The sequence below is a fragment of the Drosophila serrata genome, unplaced genomic scaffold (genome assembly GCF_035046125.1).
Source record: "Drosophila serrata isolate PLE 108 unplaced genomic scaffold, ASM3504612v1 contig_382, whole genome shotgun sequence".
Taxonomy (NCBI): Eukaryota; Metazoa; Arthropoda; class Insecta; order Diptera; family Drosophilidae; genus Drosophila; species Drosophila serrata.
In genome coordinates, this window is record NW_028257280.1 from 6,261,015 (window position 1) to 6,275,209 (window position 14,195).

The 14,195-nt window shown below is 44.0% G+C and overlaps 2 protein-coding genes across 2 annotated transcripts; one reads left to right on the top strand and one right to left on the bottom strand.

The window, feature by feature from the left end:
• Positions 1-3,605: 3,605 nt before the first annotated feature.
• E(spl)mbeta-HLH (Enhancer of split mbeta, helix-loop-helix) lies at positions 3,606-7,079 on the bottom strand. The gene has a single exon (XM_086840738.1). The coding sequence runs from the start codon at positions 4,480-4,482 to the stop codon at positions 3,883-3,885; it is 600 nt and encodes a 199-aa protein (XP_086696864.1). The 5' UTR covers positions 4,483-7,079; the 3' UTR covers positions 3,606-3,882.
• A 2,838-nt stretch (positions 7,080-9,917) lies between these two features.
• E(spl)malpha-BFM (Enhancer of split malpha, Bearded family member) lies at positions 9,918-11,299 on the top strand. Its single transcript, XM_020955287.2, has one exon. It carries the CDS (start codon positions 10,527-10,529, stop codon positions 11,091-11,093), a length of 567 nt encoding a protein of 188 aa, XP_020810946.2. The 5' UTR covers positions 9,918-10,526; the 3' UTR covers positions 11,094-11,299.
• Positions 11,300-14,195: the final 2,896 nt, after the last annotated feature.

The following is a 14,195-nucleotide window of genomic DNA, read 5'->3' on the forward strand; positions in this document are numbered from 1 at the left end:
AAATTCAAACAAAATGCATTGCAAAAACCAATTCTTATTCCTTGTATGGAACTTTCGTATTAAAGGAAAGTGTGTGAACCTAATTAAATTTAATTTCAAAAGGCCTCAAGCACGCACGTGCTGACCCCTATTTGACAAAACACTCGAAGAATTCTATTAAAATGGTTTTAATTAAAATCACTAAGCTTGGCTATTGTATACCCTTTTGTGTTATTTTATATTCCACTACAGCTATATAAGTCTTTTATTATCCATGATTTCTTCAAGGTATCCTAACTGCAAGTGAAAACTGGTCACCCTTGAATAAGACAGAAGACCAATCCTTTAGGGGGTCATGTCATGCCAAAATCTCAACTCATTTTCAAGGCTTGTCCATTTCTTGATGATCCGATCACGCAGACAATAAGGGAGAAGCAAACCCCAATCCCGATCAGACCCAGTTACGACAATGGGCAATAAGAAAAGTATGGCAAGGAATCGCTTCGCATCGCATCGCCTCGCACCCAAAATGCCAAAAAGGAAATGCGGCACAAAAGATACTTAATCTTATAGGTAAACCCGATGAATGATGAACGAATGGCGGCGACGTAACCGAACCCCCGATCCGAGCGAGGTTCGAACGCAAGCCCAAGTCATTAAAAACTACAATACACAAACTGCATACGAATCACTCGGAGACCCTAAGAAAAGGGTCTCCTTAAGGGGACCGGAGACCGGAGACCAGAGAGGTACAAAAAAAAACGAAATATCAGAAGCGAAGATCGTGAGAAAATGGTTTGGAACGTGGTTCTCACACGATCGACACACCTGCCCTTTTTTATGTGTGTGTGTGTGTGTGTGCAGTAGAGGACGACTGTGCATGAGTATTTTTTTACGAATTCAAGATACAAGACCACTTACCGGGCAAGATCACGACCGACTGTGTTGGCTCTATACCTACACCTATACCCAAAGCCATACCCAAGCCCACAGCTCTCGTTCGACATGAAAGAGAAAAGCAGCGTGCGGTAAGTGTGTCTCACTGAGACTGACTTTTGTGCATTGGCCAACATTGTAATGACTGTGGACACACGATCGTTAAGAGCGCGCCGTGTGATCTGGACAGAAGGGGTTTGAGCTAGAGGTTTGGATTGGACTCGCACTCGGATTCGGATTCGGATTCAGCATCGGCATCGCCGGCGCATGCGTCGCTGTTTTGTTGAACGAACTCAATTTAGTTGGTTTACGACCAAAAAAAAAAAAGAAGAAAAGCGAGAGCAAGCGGGATGCAAGTGGAGATGGTTATGGTTATGGAGATCGGAGATCGGAGATAGGGAGTGGGAGATGTGGTAGATGGACGCGGAGTTAGAGAGGAGCCCGGCGAGAGATGGCGCACTGGAGAGGCACCCGAAGCACACTTATATGGTGTGCTATTGACTCTGTAATATCTTTAATATGGGATGTTGTTACACTACATTGGCACACGCTCTGGCTGCCACTGGACGCTCTGGCTGCCCCTGTGTCTGTATGGGAATCGCTTGAAGCCGGACTCGGACTGGGAACTGAAGTTTAAGGCACGAGTGTGTCCCATCCATTTCCATTCCCATCGGCGGGCCGGTTTGCCGCCACCGCCGCCGCCACCGCCGCCGCCTCTCCTTTTATTAAGTGGTGGTCTTTGCGCTCACTTTAATATCGCTGCATTAAACTTCGGCGGTGGCGGCGGCGTGTGGAGTATTATGACTGAAGTAGGTGGCCAGGGACCCGGTTCCCGCGGTGCCTCCGACATCACAGAGGTCATGTGATGGATGACGTGTGGCTCTACTGTACCTACAGGCTCTACTGTGAGGAGTAGGAGCTGGGCTTGGGGTTGGGTTCGGTAGCTCAAAAGGTTAATTACTTGTATTCCTGAAAATAAAGTCTTTAATTATAACTTAATATAAATAAATACCTTTAAGAGAACTTAAAATATATGTATTCTATGTATATTAAATAGTTATATGCTAATTTTTAGGGTAAATCCCAGTTTTGCAAATATCATAACAAAGCCAAAAATGTCTTAAATTCAATTCGGAAAGCATTTCAATTCTAGTTTTTATAGGGCTAACAAATCTGCGTATTTAGTTTTTGAATTTAAAAAAATCAATTTTTTGTCAATTTTTAACAATTTTAATGATTTAACCCCTTATAAAATTTTCAAATTTCGAAAAAAATTTAAAAATTTATTTATCAACCGGATATGGCTAGATCGATTCAGCTTTCGATTCTGATCAAGAAAATATATGATGTATAGGGTCGGAAATGAATATTTCACTGTGTTATAAGCTGCCAAATGAATTTTTAATACCCTCACAAGGGTTTAAAAATGTTACTAGAAGTTACATATGGATATGATCATTTACAAACCATTTAATAGTTAAATTTCCTTTTAAGACCTGTCACTGTTGCTATTTATCCACTTATAACCAGCCTAAGCTCACTTTAAATTGGCCAGACAAGGCTAAAATTAAATCAGATAAAGTCCAAAATAGACAAGTTCAATTGGAGACCCCGTCGATCCGTAAACCAAGTCACCCAATTAACCGTCGGCTATTACCAAGGCTGCACTGCCAATCGAGACTCGACTCTTGTCCAATGATCGCTTTCCAAGTGTTCGATCATAAAATAGATCACCTATTTCAGCCAACAACTACCGTTGAGCCCTATAAATAGCCGTTTTGTAGCCCCAAAAAAAAAAGAAAAGATATATATCCAAAGAAGAGCCACAGAAAAAATGCCCCCAGGTGAGTCTCATGCCAAAGTTACGTGACTAATCACATTTCGCGAAGATTAACAGCAATCAGCAAACGGCTTGAACGGTCCCAGAGACTCACGGCGACCCGGTAAGTAGTCATCATCATAGTTGTCCACCAGACGAACACAAAAGCACCGAGACGGGCCTGAAGTTCCGTAATCGAACCTCACTCAGAAACACGCAGATATAAACCCAAACCGACCTGGCCTGGCCTGGACACATCTGAATGGAGTTGGGTTTTAAGTGGCGAGACGGTCGCGGTCGCGGGCTTAATTTGCAATGTCTGGCCGTCTCCGGCGCATGTGCCAAGCGGTCAAGCGCAGTTAAAGCTGTCAAAGCTTAAAGAAAACGAAATATAAAAAACAGAAATAAGCAAAACCACACAATGGGCACAATGCTGAGCCATTGACAGCGGAGCCGCGGTTCTCACACTCGCAGGCCTCATAATAAATGACGTTTCCTAGAACTGACTTTTTGCTTTATTTTATTATTTAATTGCGACAGCGCCGGCGCAAAACTTCCCGCAGATATATGTATGAATGTATCTGTGTACGTGTGCCCCCATGGAAGCCCCCGAATCCCCGCCAGACCCACTTCAAGGGGGCACATAATGAGGCCAAGTCAGAGCCAGAGACCAGACGATAGTCCGAGTGTGGGAAAATATTCAGCGACTTCCGGCTGTGGGCCGACACGGAGTTTATCTCCAATTCGTTTCTTGTTTTATGGGATTTCTGGTTGCGGTTGGACGCCTACAAAGAGCTTGAGAACCCTCCAAGTAATCAGTGGAAACCCTAAGTGATCTCCGGTTTAAAGAACGAATTAAATAAGTGAAGGGTTTTTAATTTTATATAGATTTTTATTTCATGATCAGTTGCAAGTATTCACAGCTCGAGCGCTCTCTATAGCCGAAATTGAAGGCTCTGCTAGAGGGCGTTATCCAGGCTGCTGGGTGGAACCAATCCCGGCCAGCAGCCGAGCTCTGTCTTTGAGGTGGGCAGTTCCAGCACCTCTTTGATGAAGACCCTTCTCACAGGACGAAGCATCGTTTTGTAGGAAGCCTTCCACTTTGAAGGCAATTCAGTTTCAGGTCCATTTCAGACCGGCAACACCTCTCACCAGGGACGCCACATGGGACCAGAGGTGGAGCTGGCCTCACTGGGAGCCGGACTGCAGGCACCGCTCTCCAGACTGCCGCATTCCGAGGGCGGTGGTGTGACCATAACTTGATCCTCGGCCTGAGCTTGGAGTGGGACACCAATGGGCAGCGATGGCACCACCACTTGCAGATAGTTGAGGCGATGACCCAGGTGGCTCATCAGCTGTGTGCCCAAATCCACACTCACTCCGGGCACAGCAGCCAACGTCTTGGACACCTCATTGGCGGCATGAACATAGCCAGCGCGGAAACTCTCGGCAATGCTTAGCTTGGGATCAGCTCCCGATGCGACTCCTCCTCCTGAACCGGCGGCAACACTGGACAGACGCAGTTGCTTCTGGGCGCGCAGCTTCTTCATGTGCTCCACGGTCAGCTCCAGGATGTCGGCCTTCTCCAGGCGCGTAATATGCTCGCCCTCCTGCGTGAGGCACTCCACCATGATGTCCTTCAGCTCGTCCAGACACTTGTTAATACGCGCCCGACGCTTCCTCTCCAGCATGGGCTTCATCACCTTGCGGTACTGATAAGTCTTGGACATTTCCATCTCTAGCACCATGTTTCTCGTTGAATATCAATGCAAACTCGCGTAATCCACAGAAGATATGTATAGTATTTGTAGTTGGAACAGGCAGACCTGTGTTCACGCAACGAAGTCGGAGCTTTGAATGAGTCGCTGGCTCTGGGATCGGCTTTATATAGCCTCTGCCAGCCGGGGATCGAGGCATAAGTGCGAGCGAGACTGTCGTTTTGCCTCGTGCGCGGCCTGCCGCTGTTGCCAGCGGTGGTTTCCAATGGTGCCTGGTGGTGGTGATGGTGGTGGTGGTGGCTTCTGTTTTTTTGTATGCTTTGCACACGCTGACTGTGCTGTGTGTGTGTGAGGGCAATAAAATGACTTGAGCCCGAACCCCGCTGCTGCTCCCTCTACCGCTCTCAGTCGCCCCTTATGTATGTGTTGTGATTGTTATACCGTGGGAAACTGTTTCGCAGCCGATTTCCGACGACGACGACGACGACGGCTGGCCTGACTTCTTCTGATTGTGCATGCTTGGGGTCTTGTACGATCCCAGCTCTGTCCGCCAGTCCCATGTCCCAGCCCGTCCCTCTGTCTCTTGGACAGGCAACAGGCCGCCTTTAAGAGGTCTGTGCCAGTCGGGGATTCGAGATGCGATGCGATGCGATGCCACTCGGCAGCCGGGCGAGCACATGCCTTCCATCCATAACAAGATGTTTGCATTTCAATTCATTTGTATGGCTCGGGGTCCGGTCTTGGGTCTTTCGGTGTTCGGTGTTCGGTGTTGGGTCTTGGGTCTTTTTGGAGTCTTTCGAGACTGGGCATGGGTATAGGTATGGGTATGGGTATGGGGTTTGCCATGTGCCTTCACCCTTTTGCAGTAGCTTATGGGACGCTGATAATTGTGGAATCGTCATCGGGGCAGCGTTGTTATTTCTTCTTTTTTAGCGCTTTATGGATCATTGATTGGATCGTGGTAGTCGTGGGTTTCGTGGGACGAGCATTACGCTTTTCGTTTACATGATTATTCTTGATTGTCGGTTCGGGGGATTTGGCTTTGGTCGATGGAAGGGGGTTTTTGGATATTGCTTGGTTTTTTCTTTTGAGCTTGGACTCGGACTCGGACTCGGACTCGGGCTCTTGGTTGGTGTGAGAACCAGGGGGATTTTGGGTCGACGCTCGCTTCTATTTGTAGACAATTACCGGGCGCAGAATCGGTGGGAACCGATCGGAATCAACTTCAACTTGGACTTCGACTACGAGCGTTAGCACACGCTATAAACGCGTTGGCTCGTGGGGGTCTACATGGTATATATTTAGCACATTGGCTATTATTATTTTTAGCTTTAAGTCCATTCAGTGATTCATCAAGCTGAGAGAGAGAAGACTCATTCGCCGGCATCTGACACATCTTGAAGCCGCTCAGCTCAGCTCAGCTCGGGTTTCACCATATTTAATTAGAATGACGACGACAATGACGATGGACAGCAGTGACACGAGCCCGGCTCATTGGCATATAAATAACAAAAGGCAGTCACATATAGAAAATAAAGACAAACACAAATAAGACAAATTAAGACTGCCCCTCGACGCATCCAAAATAAGCGAAGACAAATGGCTATAACAACAAGCGGGCCAGCACAATCAGTTAGCAACTTATCTAACCGAAACCAAAACCAAAAATCAAACCGTTTTGTCAGCTGAACCGGGAGACCGTTAATTTTTGAATGTCAGTTAGCTGAGTGCTCCGGAAATGCCTAATTGGATGTCATAGGTGGTCCAGTGTTGGAAAGTGTCAAGGAGTGGGAATCCAGGAAGAGGGTGGCGATTTTTTAAGGGGTGGTAATTTTGCAATATTTTATATCTATTACCTTTCTAATTGGATAATTATACTAATAAATATAGGTAATACAAGAAAATTACTTTATTATTTCCAATTATACAATAGGGGCTTGATATCTCCGAAGAAGGTCTCTAAAAGTATGCAATGAAATGTTTCAGGACATTTTCAAAGATTTTTCAATACTAGAATTACTTAATAAATATCTCTATATATATAATCAAACTAAACCTACACATCCAAATATATTTGTTCAAGAATATATATTTTAAAGGAAAATATTTAATTTTGAAAATATTATAAGACAAATATTTTCCTTATTTGAAAAATGTTTTGGTAAGCATGTTGTAACCAATTAGTAGGGTTTTTATTAACTATTTCTCAATATAATTATTTTCAATGTCCTAATAATAATAAACCTAAATTATTAATAATGCTTATACGGATTTATATAATTTCTAAGCTTAACTAGCTCTGAATCACTGCTGTAATTCGTATCATTAATGTCAATTGCCGTAATTAAAGAATCGAGTGGACGGGCACGTGCCCTTAATAGATTAAATCAAGTGTAACAAACGGAAAATTCAATGCAGAAGCACAATCTGCTGGCTTTCTTAAATAATATAGAACAATGTACAATTTATATCTTAACGATGCAAATGCCACCAGCTGACTAATAAGGAAATGCCGCCAGCAGGAATTCTACTCCGCTCTGGAAAGTGATTCATACAAAAGTCGGTTCAGAAGTTCGCCAGGTTCTGCAAGTCTCCTCGTATAGAGCATATCGCTCAGTCGCTTAAGACCAACTGGCATTTATACACCCAATCAACCAAAAGGCACATACACTCACTTCTATATATCCGAAGACCTCATTTCTCTCGCTCGGTTTATTATTTCTCTGAGCTGTTGCTGCTGCTGCTGTTGTTGCTGTTGCTTTTTGTTAAACAATTTTTTTATCGATGGCATACGCACGCGCGAATTTCAGTGCCCCCGCTGAGACAGGCGACCAACATTCGGGCCGCGATCGCCCCCGGGGGCCATTGGTGGGTTAAGACGGGGGGGGGCAGCTTGGGAGGCGGGCGGTGCAGGGGCGGGACGGGAGCAGCAGCACGAGAGCGTGCAAAAGCTCGAAGACCCAGAGCAGGAACACAGAGAAAAATTTTTAAGACCTTTGTCAGTTTTATTAAAATGAATTTCCAAATTAATTGAAGATTTTACTTTTTATTTTAAAGTGCTTAAACAATTATATCCAACTAATTTTAATACCTTTATATTTTATTAATAAGTTCTAATATATTCTTTTAGGACTGCGCCTAAGAAATAAATTATTTGAAATATGGTAATACAAATCTTGATCTCTTTCTAGTATTTTAATCACACAAAAATAAATCAAGTCCAAATATTTTACTTAAAATCAGTAAATAAAATACAAATTTTATTTATGAAACATCAAGCAATATTTTCTAATGACTTTTACTAAGCTTATAAGATTAGAAAAATACATTAGAAGAATATGAAATGTGAAAATTCGAACCTCATGGTTAAGCTAAAATCCAACTGCTTCTTTCTAGCATTTTTACTCTCACAAAATCCTAAAAATTCTATAAAATTAATTTAAAATAATTAAATAAAGTACCCAATTTGATTTACAGTGTATCTGTAGCGTGTTGTTGAATTAATTTATATCCAACAGTGCGCTTTCAACTTTATTGCGCCGCGAAAAGCAGCCAGCCAAGTCAGCAGTCGTCGGTGCTCGGAGCTTGGAGCTCGGAGCTCGGAGCTCTCCACCCCCCGCAAACCCACACAGTTTGTGGATACACCAGCTCACAGATACAAACACACACACACACACCAGGGCAGGCCGGACCGTGGGAAACAAACTCGTGCCAGTCGTTTCATTGCTGTCAAATAATATCTTGATGGGGATCAACTTGAAAAGATTGGTTGGGGCTTGGGCCCGGGTTCGGGCTCGGGCTCAGGCTTGCCGCTGTTTAGGATGCGGTCGACGCTTTTGTTTTTGTTTTTTATTTTATTTTTCTCTTTACTCTTTTTTTTTGTTGTTTTTTTTAGATCTCTTTTTTAATGCTTTACACATTTGTTCGTCATAGCCCGAGCGTTAAGTATGTGTGTCCATGATGGGTACACTTGAAATTAAAAGTTTATAACTCTAAAGAGGTTGCCTCTCGGTTCATAGATCAATTGTGGAGCTTTTATGGTAATATTTATTTAATGTTTTCTTTAAGATATGTGACTTAAGACATGATATCTTTAAGCAGTTCATATAAAAAAAAGCATACAAGTAGTAAATTAAAGGTAATTGTTACTTTCACGCACGTGTCTGTCTCGATTTCGGCATAAATATACCACAAATATGGTTATTGAACCCATAAGGTATATGTTATTAACCCAAAAAAGCACAATGTTAAGCTTACAATATAAATTAACAAACTTTACTGTCTTAACGCGTAAGTTTCTTTCAGTGCACACCGACTGGCATTGGCATCTCTTGATGGTATATGTAAAGATCCAAAAAAGGCCAGAAACCAGTTTGCCATCCGCCAAAGCCAGTGGTCTCTGCTCCTCCTCTGATGCTGGGATGCCGACACATACTCCGCTCGGAAGATCACATAAAAGACCCGGCACACCTCCAACTGCAGCCTCGCAGCCTCGGAGACTCGAAGCCTCCATCGCCCTCCACGCCCCTTTTTAACCAGCGCGTCTTGTGAATGGCTCCTCCGCCTGCCTTTTATGCACTGTTTGTTGTGTGTGTACACACACAACCCAACTTGGGCACTTGGCACGTTGCCCATTATCAACCGAGGATGAAGCTGTGGCAAAGGGGCTTTTAGGCTTGTGAAGATTTCGAGTGCATATATCATATTACCACCACCAGCGGCCCAGAGATGCACATCATCATCATCATCATCATAGCCATTCCAGGCTGCTCCAGGCCCCCAGTTGGAGCTGTCAGTGGGTAACTTGACGGGAGGCCTCTGTCTCTGCGATGGTGAGATCCCCCCGTCTAAAAAGACTCCCACTTTAGATTTCGATTTCACATAAACATAGTGTCAGGCTAGGCTTGGCGGGGGATCCATTAGTTGCACTGATAAAAAGAGCCATTAAAAATGGGACTGGAACCCCCCGAGTTGTCCCCTAGCTAAAGTCATTCAAAGTACTATGTATGTACGCATCTCTCCCCCTCCTAGCTCGCTTCGCACACACTTTATACCCGGGGCCTTATCGAGTAATCCTCGAGAACTTGAAAATCCTCCCTATCATTCCACACTTTCAGCACACTTGGGTCGCAAGAAGGGAATTAATTAAAATATCTATAAGATTTTCCACACAAGCCCCGAGTGAGAGTTTTCTATTATAAAGACCGAGGGGAAGACAAGTGGCAAGGACCTGGTTTTATTGGTGGTGGTTTTTTTCGAGAACGATTCGAGCTCTGTGGGAAAGTTGGAAAGAAATCAAAACACCATAACAAGTGATTCGAGATGCCTATACAAATAGAAGATACTGCAACCCCATTCTGTATAACTCCCCCCCTATATTCCTTTTTCATATTCGAAACCAGAGACAGGACGAAATGTGTGGGAATGCGTGGGAATGGTTTCCCAGTTTTCAGAGTTCTGTTTTAATGTTTTTGGGTCTCGGTTTGGTCCCCTAACCGGCCTTTATGTTGATTGCCCATTAGGAATACAATTTGCAACTCCTTTTTCCACAACGTGATCCCCTTGTTGATCCTGGGCTTCCTTCGGAGTCGTGAGAAATTTTACCAAGGAACACCTGCCCCTTTTGTCTGTGTGTATCTGTGTATCTGTATAGGATTTTTTTTTTTGCTCCTGCTCCTGTCTCTCTGGGGATTTCTCGGCACTCGGTTTCGTTTCCGAAAAATTTTGAGGCCAACGAAAATTGTTTCCCACACTCGACGGACAGTTGCAGTTTTTGCAGGGGTTTGTTTCCTTTAAATGCACTCTCCCTCGCTCTTGGTCTTGGCTACCTGCTCCCGATCTCTCGATCCCGTACCCGAACCCGTACCTTCTCCAGGAGCGTCGTATTTCAGGTTCTCCGCCCCGATTATCTCTGGTGTTTTGAAGGGTGAGAGGGTCTTCAGGTCTTCGGTCGCCAGTGTCTTCTTTCCCTTTCCTCCTTGTGCGTGTCTGTGGCATGGGGTCCGTTTCGCCCCTCTCTTTCTGTCCCGTCGCGGTTTCGATGTTTCCCTTCCAGCGGCGCGCACACACAGGAAATGCACTTCGAGCCGGGGCCGGGCTATAAAAGGCGAGCGGTTGTCGGTTGGGAAATCATTCTGACACCGTCAGCCTTTCAAGACACACACACGCACTTCAGCTCAACGCAGCTCAAACTCAAAACTCAAATATTACCAAAAATGTGCCAACAAGTCGTCGTCGTTGCCACCACCAACAACAAGATGAAGACCAGCTACAGCATCAAGCAGGTCCTGCGCACGCTCTTCAAGAAGCAACAGAAGCAGCAGCTAACCAAGAAGCCTCTGGGCTCTCTGGAGTCTTTGGAATCTGTTGATAATCTTCGCAACGCCCAGGTCGAGGAGGCCTACTACGCCGAGATCGATGAGAATGCCGCCAATGAGAAGCTGGCCCAACTGGCCCACTCTCAGGAGTTCGAGCAGGACTCCATCGAGGAGGAGGAGGAGGAGGATGTCTATGTCCCCGTCCGCTTCGCCCGCACCACGGCTGGCACCTTCTTCTGGACCACCAATCTTCAGCCCGTTGCCAGCGTCGAGCCTGCTCTCTGCTACTCCATGCAGTTCCAGGATCGTTGGGCCCAGGCTTGAATACTACAATCAATGCCTCAGCCTTTGGTCTTCCTTCAGCTTTAAAAACACTCGACACTCATTGTGATAGCAGCAGCGGCTTTAACTCACCCGACATCTCAACGGCGATCCAGCGCTTCCATTAGTTAATAAGATATTGTGATAGAAAATGAGAGCTTTAAAACAAATCGTACAAAATACAAAAAACAAGAAATATCAAAATCAAATTCAAACATTTTGTAATTGGGAATGGGTTTTGGGGTTTCATATTTCAGCACAAATAGAAATATCAGTGAATGGATACAGATAAGAGATAGCCTGGCATTCCATGTGAATGAATCTCTAGTTGTCGCACTTTAAATATTGTTTTTCAAAGTCTACGTGACAGATAAGAGCCAATGCTCTTAGAGATCTTTCTAGTTATTTCTGGGTTATGATAAAAGAAGTAAAAACACTTGAATTACATCCCATATAATGATATTTTTATGACTGTTCCTAAGAACTGTGAGTAAGAGTTGCGTACTGGAAAGGAAATGGTTTCAGGGATAATTCTCTGGAAATTACTATAACTTATTTAGGGATAACTTTATGAGTTATTTGATTTACAAATATATAATATAAATATATAAATATTTACTTTATTAATGCGGATATTTTAAGAATATTTTACAATATTGAGGAGGTAATAATAAATTTTTATCTCTGAAGAAGAAGGCTCTATATATAACATTAAGGCTTGAAACTAGGGAAACATTAACCAAAACAGGGCATATTTGTTTGCTATTTCTAGGAAGAAAAATAAACTAAGTATATTTATAATATATTTGAATTGATTTACAAGAATTAATTTATAAAAATTTGTATCATATTAGAGCCACATACATATATGTTAGGTTAATTTTAATGTATGTATTATCCCAATATGAATCCTAACAAATAAGGCACAACTTTAAGCTTATTAAATTAAAATCCAAGGGAATGCAGGTTCATAAAATTAAAAAAAAATGGTCTTATAATTGATGCATTCACAATTAAAATACTGGGTCAGTGAAGAGTGCCGAAGAATAATTGGCACTCCACCGCATCCTGTAGAAAACCAGCTCAAGTGTTAGCCCCAAGAAAGTCAATTCTTTGGATGGCTAACTCCCAAAATGGACAACCTTGCCGGCAGCCTTGGCTAGAATGGCTAGAACATAGCAAGGTGTGAGGAACGAGTGCCTGGAGAGATGGATCTGGGCGACAGCCAAGTTGGCCCGTTGCCACGGCCTGTGTTATGGCTATCACCTTGGCTAAGGCCGCCATCGCCACCTGTGCCTGGCCAAATATGGATGTCGTGCGCATAACTTCACGGCGCTCCTGGCCACGGGCTGCCTCGCTCGTCCCATGTCGGACAACTTATTTATGAGCCGGAGCTCACTGCCAAAGAGAAGGAGTGGAGAAAGCCGGGAAACAATGGGGGAAAAGACCTTAGAACTTGCTGGGATCTGTGAATCCCAAACCGAAAACGCACAATTAAAATGCAACATGTAGACGTCAACACCTCGGAGACATCGAATCACATGCCAAGGCGTCTCGAGGCGGACGTTGGAATTGGGCATAAAAACAGTTGCCGCAAAAGATAATCGCTCTGCGGGATGGGCTAGGGAATCTCGGAATCACCACACAGCAGGTCCCTCTCATGATCCTCGCTCCTCCTCGTCCCGCTCTATCAATCACAAACGCATTTCTCCTACACTAAAAATGCAAATTGATGCCGACAGCAGGAGAAGGAGTACCAAAAGAAGTTGGAAAAGGAAAGGCTAAGAAAAATAACAACAAGTATAACCAGAACAAGAAAGGAAGCTCACTTTGATAAGCCGACATTTATATACCCTTGGATATCAATATATATCGACTCAGCTAACGATTCTGATCGGTCGGAAATGACTCCCTTACTGCATAGCAAACCAATTCTCTTATTTCTGGTAAGAGTTGTTTAAAGTACTTTTAAATGAATTGTATTTTATATTGTTAATGAGCCATATAAAATTCCCAAATTTATATAGTTTAAAGACCCTAAAATACTACCTTTCAAGAACTTCCCAACCTCTGCTATTCCCCTTGGGTAGTGTATAACAAAAGTTCTGGTAGCGCCGTGACGTAAATTAAGTAGCAATATAAGTTTCTGTTAAATTGCCTTTGACAGCACATAATTAATTTCGTATGCAAAGCGAGGCTTGTCTGCACGAAAGAATTGAAAATTGGAAGAAAGAACCCATCATGGAATGCCGTTGATAATGCTGATGACACTGTTCATGCCGATGGTGATGATAGCATAGAGTCTGAGCCACAGGAGGAGTTGGAGGAGCAGCCAGATAGTCATCTACATGGGACGTGGCCGTGCCTCATTTACATACCTGTACAGTGAGCACTGTGGAGCTGAGAACCTGTCAACCATTCCAACCTGATCCTGCACCGAGCTGTCTTCGCCGTGGTTTGATGTTTGCTCTTGGCTTTTGGCTTTTCGGTTTGGGTTTGGGTTTTTGGGCTGTGGTCATCGGTGGGTTTAATGGACGCGTGTGTACCCAATTCTCGACGGTGCGGCCTTCGCGTGCGTGACGAGCATTCGCTCAGCGGTCATTGATTGGTCTGGCCAACACCAGTTGGCTTGTTGGTCTTGGCCAGCTCTATGGAGGGCGCCGCGCCGGTCGCAACAAGTGTGTGAACACCATTAAACGGTGATTAGGCCCGACCACCACCGCTACGCTCCCTTGGCCATTACCTCCTCCTTCTCCTCCTGCTGCTACTTCGTAGCAAAGCGGAGTGTGTGTGTGGCTTGTCGAGAGGCCTCAATTACCACCAGACCCGTTCCCGTACCCATATCCATGTCCATTCCCCATGGAGATTGGCGGTTGCAATGAACTATTTAACAATGTGGGCGGCCAAAGAATGTTGAAACCGAATTAGATCGAAATGTGTGGAAAGAGCCAAAAGATCATTTGTCAAAAGTGTGATATGGAAGAGAATTAGGGGATAATTCTTTATAAGATATGGAATCGATATATTTGTTAAGTAAACTAATTAGAAGTTTGAGAGCAAATGTTGAAATATGATAGAGATCAGTTCAAGGAAAACTTTGTTATT